The following is a 12,630-nucleotide window of genomic DNA, read 5'->3' as shown; positions in this document are numbered from 1 at the left end:
TTACTCTAGGAAATATATTTTTAAAAGTTGTACAATTCAATTTTTTCTAAAACTTTGTACATATACTTTCAAAGAGGAAAAAAAAAAAGCATTAACTCACTAATTTAAAGAGCAAAAGCTTTTTCCTTTTATGGGGGGCGCCGGGACGGGGGCTATTTTCTTAGGAAAATGATTTCGTCACCTAGAAGCCATATCACTACAAAAACACACCAATAGAAACGCGACACGTAGCACCTTACAGTAAGCTTGTAAAGACAACATTTCTGGTTTCGAGCAATATTCGCCGGTAACCGAATCAGAGCCCTCTTCGAGCGAGGTAGCCGGGCAAGGGAGTGGCACGCGGCGAGCGAATAGGCAACTCGTCCAGCTGATTCCCCTTACTGTCGTAATAAATCACACCGGAGAAATCCAACGGCTCGCATTTATCCCCCATCAAAATCGCCTTTTGCCACACCCCGCCATCCCCGAACTCCTCCTCCTCCTCCTCCGGCGCATGCCGGGTGCCTTTCCCGTTTTCATCCCCTAGTTTTTTCCGGTGCACCAGGGTGATCGCTTTGTTGCTAATCGTTGTCAGAAGCTGCTTCGGCCTCGGCGATCTTAGAGGTGATTTCGGCACGGAGAATCTCGGAGAGTCGGAAGCTAAGCCGTTTTCTTTAGGCTTGGGCTTGAGCCTTCTAGAAACACGGCTGACGTGCTTGGCGCATAGAGACATGAAGGAAACGACGAAGCTGAGAGTTAGCCTCTGCTTTGGTGAGGTAGAGTCATGTTCCGATGAATCCATGCTCACTCAGCTTTTTTATTTTCCTTCCTCTTATTCAATTTCCTTTTTTCAAAGAGTTAAAAATTTGGCGGGGCTGAAGGGGTGCTGGGAATATATAGAGGTGAGGACCGAGGGTTGGGTGACCGGTTATAGCCGGTGGAAATTTCGTTGACCTAAATTTACGATATTTTTAGGGGATATTGGGAAATGATTTGGTACTTCTTTTGTATTTTGGATTTTCAACAATGAACGAGCCTTTTTAATTAAATATCTTTTATTTTCCAATGCGATTAAATAAGATATTATTAACTGTTACCATTGTCTAAATTCGATTATAAATAATTATTCTTAATATTAATGTTTTAATTATATATTATTTTTATTTATAATTAATATAATACCTATTAAAATTTATTAACTTTCCTACATATGATTTTAAATTTTAATTTATTTTTATAAATTTACATAAAAATTGATTTAAAATTTATTTTAATTGAACATAAGTAGGATATTTAATGAATAGTACTTAAAATATGCAAGTTCAAGTTTAAGTAACAATCCAAAATTTTAATCGAATATTTATAAACTCCGGATTAACGTATCTCAAAAATAACATATATCTTGCACGGTCAAATTTATTGAGATTCATTTTCATGAAAGTCATTATAATTTTCTTTTTATTTGCCTTAGCCTACTTTAGAAAAAGTTGTTAAAAAGTAAAAATAAATAAATAATTAAAAAAAGTTGTTAAAATGTTTTATAAAAAATTAAAAATAAAACAATAATATAACCCTCTTTAAAATCTTGAGAACAAAATACAAAAATAATCACAAAAAATTACTAAGTCAAATGGCAATGTTTTCCCTTCTCAATGGCCCAAAAACAAAAATCTCTGATCCAAAACCTCTCCCACTGAAATGTTAAAAGTGGGAAGCAGATCAACTTCCACAAAAAACAGCACTAAAAATCCACATGTAATGACGTGATTGGTCAGTGCAGTTTGAGGAAGCTACGCAATGCGAAGCACCAGATCATGAGATATCCACGTGTCGCAAAACGGCCAGTAGTTGGGTTCAACCTGTTTTGCCAATGAAAGCGAGCAACGACAAGTCTTCCATTCTTGTTTTATTAATTTAAAGTGGGGATGGTGGGGAGTCGGTCCCACGTGGACTCAGCCTTCCAACTTGACAAAACTTGTGTGTTTCTCACTTCCTCTGGGCCCACCATGAAATTTTGTTCTTCTGACTTGGTCTCATTTTTTTTTCTTTTTTTTTTGTATTTATAATGGGATAATCTTGATTAATATTTGCTCATAAGAATCAAGTTTTGTGGTTAATGATAAAAAATTTAAAGCAAAGAGATAAAAATAATAATATCATGTGTAAAATTATAAATAATGTAAATTTTATATATGAAAATTTTACAGATATTCTTCATATTATTGAAAAATAATAAAAATTCAAAGACAAAAGCAATGGTAATGCCTGTAGAGATAAAGATTTTATGAACCTTATTCAAGCTAACTTGGATTATATATCAATTTTCTTAATTAATACTAATATACTTTGATTATTTAAAGACTTTGTGTAAAACTATGAATAATTAGCCTAAATTTTATAGGTAAATTTTTACGTGTTTTATTCAAATTATTGAAAATAATGAATATTCACAGAGGAAACATAAAAGCAATGGTAAAGAGTGTAAATAATGTAAATTTTGAAAATAAAGATTTTATGTACCTTACTCGAGTTATCGGAATCACTATGTTTGTAGATTATTTTATCGATTTTCTTAATTTGTATTAATATATTTTAATTATTGAACGTGGGTAAAATTATAAATAATGTAAATTTTAAAAATAAAAAATTTAAAGACGAAAGTCGGAAACAATGAGAACAAGCTTAAATATTAACTTAAAATTTAAAGATAAAAATTTTACGTGTTTTATTCAAATTATCGAAAATTGTTGTGTTTTCGGATTATTTATCGATTTTTTTAATTAGTAAAGATATGTTTTGATTATTTAATTAATTTGATTATGTAATGGAAGGTGGTGAACTTGGTTTTGACAAAAAGAAGTTTGGTGGATAAACAATGGGATTCCTCTTCTCACGTTTGTGGATTTGTTAATTATTAAATTTTTTTGTGGTGTGAGCATCATCATATTTGCGATTAGAAAGTAAGATTCCATACACAAATGTCACACTAATTATTCATCAATTTAATCGTATTTATTTGCAAACGTTTTTATTATATATATATATTCATGTTTATCGAGTTTTGTCTTTAAAATAATATTTTAATGTTGGAACCTAAGTTTTTAAATTTTAAATTTGAATTATTAAATACGTGGAATAATTAAAACAGAAAAAAAATAAAAATGGGGTTACTTCTCATTAATTAATTTAAAATATTGATGTATTTAAAAAATATATACTATTATTTATTTACTTTAAGATGTTTTGTTAATCGGGATTCTCTTTTCATTTTGAAATGCTTCATAATATTAATTAAAACGGAACAAAGAGAATAAATTAATCAAAACAGACTAATTCAAAACATTAACAGCTACACAATTAGAATTTTCTATATTATAAACATTCAATTGTTTTTCTATAGAATTTTGAAATCCAAATTATTATTGTTGAAAAATGTAATTCAACTCCTAACCCCCATAAATAAATAAATAAATACATTACTTTTGCATTTTATAACAAAATAACAAATAATTCGTGATTAAGCATTGTTTGGCTAATAGAAAGTTTCATATTTTAATCACATAATTTCTAATGTAACTATAATTCTTTTTTAGCATAACCCTCTAAAAAGTTTCTAAATTATTCAAAAAAATTTAAATAAATTTTTATTTTTTATTATTTAATAAAAAAATTTATTATTTTATATTGTTAGAATTGCTTTAATGTGGAGGTAAAAAATTTCATGTGATCATGTCAACATGATACATTAACATCCATCTAACATATCAACATGTCATGTCAAAATTACGTGAATTAAAATAACAAGTCATATATTGACGAATAATAATTAATCAATCATTAATTAATTTATTTAATTTAAATAAAATATTAATGTAAAAATTAAAAAAAATAAAAACTCTAGTCTTTGTCGTGGGATTGGGACAAAGGGGGAAAGTTTTTCCTTTTTCCTCAGTAAATATTCTTTCTTCTGGCCAAAGAAGACGAAACTTCCATGAACTGTTCACCTAGAAATACAATGAAACACCGGTCATCTGCATAATTCAAAGGAAATAATAGACCCTTTAAATTAAGACCAAATGAAGAATTAATGATCATAAGTAAACGTGAATACCCTTTTTTTGATGTAAGTGGTAAGTCAACTCTGATGCTGGAAATCTGGTGGCTGGTGACCTACAAGATTAAGGTGAATTACAGTTTAAATTGCAATAACAATTACAGTGGTAGGTTGCCTTCCATTTAATTTAGGCTTGTACAATGTATTAACAAAAGTTGATGATTAAGTCAAATTTGATTTTAATTCCTTTTTTTTTTAATTAATTTGTCTTCATCCTTTCTGTGGACTTGAACCATCAACATCGTTACGGTCCTTATCACTCGATTAGTGACTCATCGTTCATACCAAAAGATAGATAAACCTACAATTTATTTTTGTGACTTGAAGGTATAACAATTATGTATCTTTATTTTAAATAATATTTATTTATTTATTTAATAGAGAAAGGAACCTTGGGTTTATGGTTTGGTTATTTTTTTTATTTAGGGTTTAGCTCTTTCAACCAACCCTGTGAAGGTCTTGGAAGCCATAGCTTTTCTTGATATGGAAGGTTAAGAAAAGTGTAGAGTTGGATTTTAGCTTGATGGCTCCAGTCCCTACTAAAAGGTTGGAGTACTATGTATGGAATATTGAAGTTGAAGCCTATAATTAATTAATTACCTGAAATACCACAAGATTTGTTAGGGAAAAAGGTGGAAAATTATTACCAGTTTTATTGAATTTTGAACATAGATGATTCTTGTCTAGCCAACAAGCAAGACCATGAGAATATTCAAAGGTAGAAATTTAAATATGGTACACAAATTACAATAACCATATATAATCCCTAAAAGATATTCCCATAATTAAAATTTTGAGTTAACTCTACTTACGTCTTTTATAATTTCAATTTTTATCATATGGTATCCTGTGATTTTAGACAAGGGATTAGATGGTTGATTTTACTCAATAAAATTATAAAAAATATTTTGATAATTTTATTAAATATAATTAACAACTTAACCTTTTGCGAAAATATAAGTTATTTCACAAGTACTAATTAGTAAAAAATATATATCCACAATGCTAATTGAGAAAAAAAAAATCATAAGGTATCAGTCAGTAACCATCGGTGGATAGACCCACAATTAATGGCATTCTTTTTTCATTTTTATCTATCTATCCCCATAATATATTCTCGATGACATTTTCTAAAAATGTTATAGGATAAGAGAAATTTTGATAAGGACATTGCAATTAAGCATTCGATTTTTTTTCTCAACAATTTCTTACTTTCTTGACTCGATTCGTGCTAGGGTTTCGTTATTCGACCACGAGTAGTCGGAGAGCCGCGAGGTAGTCCAATGTGCCCCACTAGAGGGAGCCAACTAAAATCACTGAGTAATTAAACATTCATTTAGGAAGAGGTAAGGTTAGGTTAGAGTAAAAAATTTTAATTAGAATTATAATGACTTTTCGTAATCGTAATTTGATCTGAAGTTTCTTAGTAGAAGTGTTTATGGGTCAAGTTAAGTTAAGATTATCGAATCTCTCTTTTACGAAATCAAGTATGAGTTCAATCTGACATGTCATTTAATTATTATTTTATAATTTAAATAATATGTATAATATTATTAATTTTAAATACTTTTAATATGTTTTTAAATTTATAATTTAATAAAAATATAATAATTATTAATAAAATAAGTTAATGAAGCTAGATTGAGCCAAACTTGGGCCAAAAAACTTACCCAACCCTGGCCCATTGTAGCCCTACCCCTTGAATACTTGTACTTCTACCTGCCCAAGCCCATGGATATACTTCTTATTCAGTGAAATAAAAAAAATAGAAAATTAGGAAAATAAAAGCACTTGAAGTTCAAAGAGTAACATTTCTTTTGCCACAGCAATTAAGGCTTGCCCAAATTTGCTAGAAGCCTACAACAATTAAAGTCATAATGAAGTCCATCCATTCATTTAGTATATGCATTGTTATTTAAATTGGATCAAATCAATGATCAGACTAATTGAATCGATAATTCAATAATCTAATTGATCTAATTCTTACCTTGAATTGGATAAATAAATGATTTGATCAATTTTGGTCAAACTCATGATTTATTTTTTCAATTTTTGTATTAATCTTGTCTTGACCCAACTGGTTTAATTCGGTTTTGGCCAATATTCAAAATATTATAGTAAATTGAGCAATTGGCTTGGTATCTTCTCCATGCCACTTTCGAACTGATTGTGATAATTATGAATAAATAATATTTGGATTAACTTTCGAAGAACAATGTTACGCATCTATTTTGGTTTATCAAACTTATTTCAACTCTAACGCGCATATTTAACCAATGTTAACATAAACATGACAAATATGATAAAAAGTTTAAATTAAAATTGTATAAGATAAAAAAAAAGTATTCTCTTTATGGGTCTCTGTTAAACTAATTTTGTTATATAATTAAAATGCATAAAAAGATATAAATTTAATGATAATTGTACATATTTCTTATTAAGAAAGTTAAGTTCGAGCTCTCACTTTTTTCTAATAATAATAATAAACACCTAAAGAGGAGACCCTGCACAAATCCACAAAGGTAAATTATAGTGCTTTAAGTCCTTAGTAATTAGAATTGATTGAAATAGCAAAGAATAGTCCATTTCTTTTCTCCTATCTCATTTTCCTTGAAATATTGTTCGAGTTGGGCTAGAAAAGGGCAGATTAACCCTCTTCTTCAATCAAGCATAATAGTCAGCCCAGTCTCTTCAAAGCAAAAGCCCAAGCTTGAACTTTAATGTACCATTCACATTTTTCGAATTTTTATTAATATCACCAAAATTTCATACCAAAAATGCAACCTATCAAATGATGATAATATTTTAATAAATAATATATTGTAAAATTTTGATATATTATTCCATAATCAAAAGTTTAAGAGTGAAAAGAAGATCATAATTAAAGAAGAGCAATATTCAAATTCTAAAAAATACTATCATTATTTATACACGAAATTTGATTGTTACTTATTTAAATTCTAAGACGTATTTGTGTTGGTTTTTTTTTCATCTCAAATTCAATTTTCTGAAAAATAAAATGTCTAATTAATCCTAAATAGGAAAAAAAGTTTTAGATTGTCCTTTATTTTCTTTTAGGGTGAACAATTCTTTGTGAAATAAGGTGAGTTTAGTGATGAAAGAGATATGCCCTCTCTTGTACAACTTAGGACCCAATAAATTCAAATAATATTATTGTTAAAATATTGAAAAAAAATTATATCAATTAAATTAGAGGTATTCTAGATATATAAATATAATAAAGATCTTTCCATCTATTATCAATTAATTTTAAATTAAATATTCGTCTTAAAAATTCAATAATTATAACACTACACTTATGAACAAAGTCTAATATTTCACCTTTTACAAAAAATATAATTATTATCTCTCATGTGCTTTGTCTTCCTCTTTTCCTAAGAAATATTCTATGGATTTCCATCCAAGAAATTCCTCATGATGACTTGGTAAGGAATAGAAGCCTCCACAACCAAATGGTGCCATGACCATACACATATAACCTTGCTAAAAGTCAATTTATAAGCTCAAGCAACAGTTCATCACAATTCAACTTTCTAAAGAGAGAGAGAGAGAGCTTGGGGATTGAAATATATAATGAGAGGTAATTTTTTCTCTTTTTTTTTTTATAAAATTTTCATCTTGTACTAAAGTAAGATATAAAACTCTATCATAAATTAGAAAAGTAAAAAATCAAATTGATTTCTTGGTTCAAATTTTACCTTTTTATAAGTGGGAATTAGTTGGGTTTAAAGAAGGAGAGACTTAGTGCTACATATGTTTGAAAGGCTACAATTATTGAATGCACTCAATATCAAGACAAAAGAAAAAAAAGTCTATAAAGAGAGGGAAGTAGTTTAACATTTTTAAACCCTTTCTTTCAGCTAATACCAACCTATATTGAAATTCAAAAGGTCTTGGAGCTCAAGAGCAAACCCACCTTTTAAGTACAACAAACACACTTTTAAGAAAATTTTGACCTTTAAAAGGATCCAAAGTTGTCTAGGGTTTAAATTCCTATGATTTTATTTTGAAGATGTTGGATAAGATTCAATATATGATTTTACTTCGAAAATCTTGAATTTGAAGATGAACAAAGTAGAATTTACAAAACAGAAAAGATCGATCTATTAAAATGAGATGTAAATATACAATTTCATTTGAAAACTTTCGATTTAAATTTTAAGATCAACGAGATAAGAATTCTGGGTTTTTAAATAATTTAATGGTCACTATCTTACTAAACCCCATCATAAGGATAATTAACTATATGTACTATATTTATTGATCTCCTTCCAAAGTCAACCCTTATAGTAATTCATCGGCCAATTAATTGTAACCCTAGATTTTTTCAAGTTCCTAACATATAACTAATCTCAATTAAATTAATTATGTAGCATTTCTCATAGGCAGAGTTGCTCAAATTTCGCTCCCCGTGACATGCCGTGCCGTCACAGCTACTCTTTCTCCAGTTGTTTCATGACAGCACAAAATAATATGCAATAAAACAAGAAACCAATAATTTATTTGCATGTAAACGCATGAACTATATTTTAGCTTAATTAATTAATATACAGATAGAAATCCCACAATTATTATAAAAAAAGTAACACAAAATGGGGTTTATGTCAAACCTATACAGAAGAGAAATCCTAGCTCGATAATAGTATAGATGAATTATGATTTATGGACTTTGAACAAGTATGGAATTCATACAAATAATTTCATTACATATTGTTATTTATTCTTCTTTTTCCTATTTCATGAGAAGAAAAATAAATAAGATGGTCACAAACAAAAACAAAACTACATTAACATACAAGGGGAAAACCTCAATGGTGCAAGGGGTTTGGACCAGTAGGGACAAGCCGTTTCTCGGCGTCGTAACGTGGGTCGATCTCGTTGCCCCCGGCAGGTTGGGACTGGACGGGCGGAACGTGTCTCGGACGATGCCGTCGATGGTGAAGAAATGGGGTGAAGTCGAATTTGCTAGCCAACACTTTGCGGTTGCTCAAAGTGTGATGAGAAACTGATATCATCCGGTGGTGGTGGCTATCATCAACCTCCTTGGAGAACAAATTGCACCACCCAAAGAATAAAAGCAAGATAGAGAGCCAAAGAATGGTACTAAAAAGATGTATACTGCTCTTCATCGCCATGGCTGGGGGTAGAATTCTTGAACAGAAGATGGGTTCGCATGGATAAAAAAAAAAAACAAGAGAGAATACTTCAGATATGCAGGAATATCGACAGCTTAAAGGCTATGGGTTTGCTTCCATGAGACTTATCATGAACTGGGTCAATCCTGTTTTATGAGAGAAAAGGAGAGAGAGAGAGGAGGGGAAAGGGGAAGAAGGTCCAGCAGATGCGGAGAGGAGGTGGGGAAGACTGTCGACCATTCTTCATTTTCTTCTACCAATGAAACTTCCTTTGCGTTCAAGGAACAGAAGGGCAGTAAAAGCACAGATTGTCAAACCTTGAATTATATATTCGGTGAAGCACTGATCAGGCGACAGCACTCTTCTAAATTGTCTGTGCCCCATTAATTAATTCTTCAATATTTTATTTAATGAATTGCTAAACTATATATTTAGCTCCTAATTAAAAGTCTTTTTAAGTACAATTAAAAAATAATTGTTTTGATGATTTCTTGAAAATCTTTTTTATCTATATTTTTTGTACATAAGAACTTATAAATTAATCTCGCCTTATTTATCTGAAGATTTAATTTTATACTTAAATGTATAATACTCCTTTTGTCGCATTTTTTATTTTACCATCGCTTATAATATTATATATATATGTATTTTCAATTTTTTTCAATCATTATTTTCAATATTTATTCATTTTAACCGAATCTCGAAGTAATTTAATTTAACTTTTTAGTCACTTAATTGAATCTAAAACTCGAGTAAAGCTAACTTTTTTTTTCCCTAATGATGTATCATTAACAAGTAAGTTTAAGAACTCGGACCCTAATTAACATCTAATACTTATAAAATAGTCTTAAAATTAAATCCCTTTTGAGGATGCCATGAACAGTCTGGATTAGCTTTGAAAACACATTCCTGGATTTTTGTTAAGGGGTAATTAACTTAATCAATTGGACAACTCATTCACATAGAAATTAATTAAATCCTTTAATTTGGAAAAAAATTATTTAAATGAAAATTTTAAGCAATTGAAACTTGTCTTTCCCATCACCCTAGGCTAGCTAGTCCTTAGCATATGTAGTAAGTTGACTATGATTTAATAATAATTGAAGTAAATCAAAACTGACACTCCTGGAAATATGTTCAACACGCCATGTTGCATGGGGAAAACAGTATAGTTCCTTCACTTAGACTCTTCGTGCCTTCATTTTTCCACTCTCTTCTATTATTAAAATAGAAAATTTGTAATATATATAAGGTTAATCCTATTAATAATATAACTTTACCTAACTAATAATATCACAGTCTAACTAGTTAATTAACTAACGGTATTGTAGTCTCACTGTACCATTAAATTATTAAATTTATACAATTATTTTATTTTATTTTTAAGTCAATCTTAAAAATGGGTTGATGATTCACAACGATAATTAGTCTAAATGTATTAAACTTCAAAGACATTTAATCTTTGTTTTTTATATGTTTTTAATATTTATTTTTAAGATTGATACATTTTAAAATATGTTTATGTATAATGGTATTCATGGGTCAACCGGATCGGGTTCAATTGACATTTTTTAAATTTTAGATTTAGTTTGAAACCGACCATTTCATTATAAAATAATTTCACAAGTCGATTAGGGTAGACTCAAACTTAAAAGACCCGGTCGAAAGGCCCGAACCTATGGACAAGTCTAGTTGAATGTTTAGGGTTTAAAGTTTTATAAATGCCCTATAATCGTGTCAAGAAAAGTGGCTTAAGTCTTTGTTTGAGGCTTAATATATATGTACACATTGAGGAGACAAAGATCCATCATGGTTGTTTTGTGTGCTCGCTACTGCTCACACTAACTCCAATGGCAGGTTGAACTAACACCACCATTTCTTCTTCCCTCTCTTTGATATTAGACTTTCACCATATCCTCCCAAAGTGGGCAAATGGACTATGAATTGCCATTGGCTCTTGTCGGGACAATCATGACCGTGAATCAGGATGCATGGTTTTTGATCATCTGGACAAAATTCTCCCACTTCTAGCCACGTGGCAGGATCTTATGGACTTACAAATCGTTAGAGGTTGATTGTTTTTTATGTTGACCATTTTGTCTGTTTAATAAATAAAAAGCCAACCCTTTTAATGCAAAAATGTCAAACTGAGTTGTTGGGCACCGCCAACTTCTTGCGTTCCAAAAGTCAAACCTCCCATCCAAGACACGAGTGGGATATGTGGAGACTTTTACGTGAAAGATGATTAAATAATAATTATATAAAATTATAAATTAAATCATTAATTCGATTCAAAATATAAACTAAAATTGAAAAGTGATTATCATCACCACTCATCATCACTTTCGATTTGTCTCTATTTACATCACATAAGGAGTTTAATTCTGAATCTTCAATCTTGATTTTAAACCTTAATAGTAGGTAAAAATAATATTAATATAAAAATTTTATTAAATATGTGATATAAAATTATGAAAGAAGTATCAAATAAGGACAAAACATAAAGAAAGGGACAAAAGATCTTTACTCTAATTTAAAGGTGACGGTGAGGAGAGCTGGTTATGACATAGGCTTTGATTGGATGAGAAAATTTGTTGTAAATTTTGAGGAAAGGCAAATTTTATTAGGTGGGAGTATATTTTCAAGGAAAAATGCAAGTCTCGTGTTATTGATATACTTTAACGTGAAAGCTCGTGATTTGCATTATACATATAAATTACAATTATTATGAAATAATTTTAGTATACTATTTAAATAAAATTTTAAATTATTTAATAATATTTAAATAAAATTTTATTTTTTATTGTGTTCAATCAAACCCATATACTTTTATTTTGAATCATAAAAACTTTTATAACTAATGATTAACTAATTATCATTAATTAAAATGTATGTCACTTGTCATTTTATATATATTATAATGACATGACGTTAATATAAATGTAGATAGTGAAAAACATTACATGATTATGTTATTATGTCAAATTACTGTATCATGTCATCATCGATTATAATATATATCAACATATCATATCATTATTAATTATGATATATTAATATGTCACCTTAGCATCATACGACATAAAATAACAAATAAAATTTTGACTAAATCAATAATTAATCATAATAGTTAATTTAATTTAAAATAAAATAAATTTATTTATTTAATTTAAAATAAAAATATAAAAACTTAATTGAAATATTAAAAGTATAAATATTTATAAATAATTTATTTTTAAAAAATATTATGTCAATAATTTTTAACATGCATTTTATGAAAAAAAATCAATACAAATAAATCTAACGAACAAACTAGTACTCCAAAGTTTTCATGGCTTCGAGCTTAAGCCCATCTGACAAAGTCAAATTCTGGCCTTAAAT

The 12,630-nt window shown here is 29.0% G+C and overlaps 1 protein-coding gene and 1 pseudogene across 1 annotated transcript; both read right to left on the bottom strand.

Annotated features, from left to right (window-relative positions):
* Positions 1 to 103: 103 nt before the first annotated feature.
* LOC110422701 (uncharacterized) lies at positions 104 to 841 on the bottom strand. The gene has a single exon (XM_021436715.2). It carries the CDS (start codon positions 779 to 781, stop codon positions 296 to 298), a length of 486 nt encoding a protein of 161 aa, XP_021292390.1. The 5' UTR covers positions 782 to 841; the 3' UTR covers positions 104 to 295.
* Positions 842 to 8,690: 7,849 nt separating this feature from the next.
* Positions 8,691 to 9,526, bottom strand: LOC110422735 (CLAVATA3/ESR (CLE)-related protein 13 pseudogene; annotated as a pseudogene).
* Positions 9,527 to 12,630: the final 3,104 nt, after the last annotated feature.

Source organism: Theobroma umbraticum, unplaced genomic scaffold (genome assembly GCF_002168275.2).
Source record: "Theobroma umbraticum cultivar Fairchild unplaced genomic scaffold, ASM216827v3 scaffold_146.0, whole genome shotgun sequence".
Classification (NCBI taxonomy): Eukaryota; Viridiplantae; Streptophyta; class Magnoliopsida; order Malvales; family Malvaceae; genus Theobroma; species Theobroma umbraticum.
Note: the sequence above shows the minus strand (reverse complement) of the source record. Positions and strands in the feature narration are given on the sequence as shown.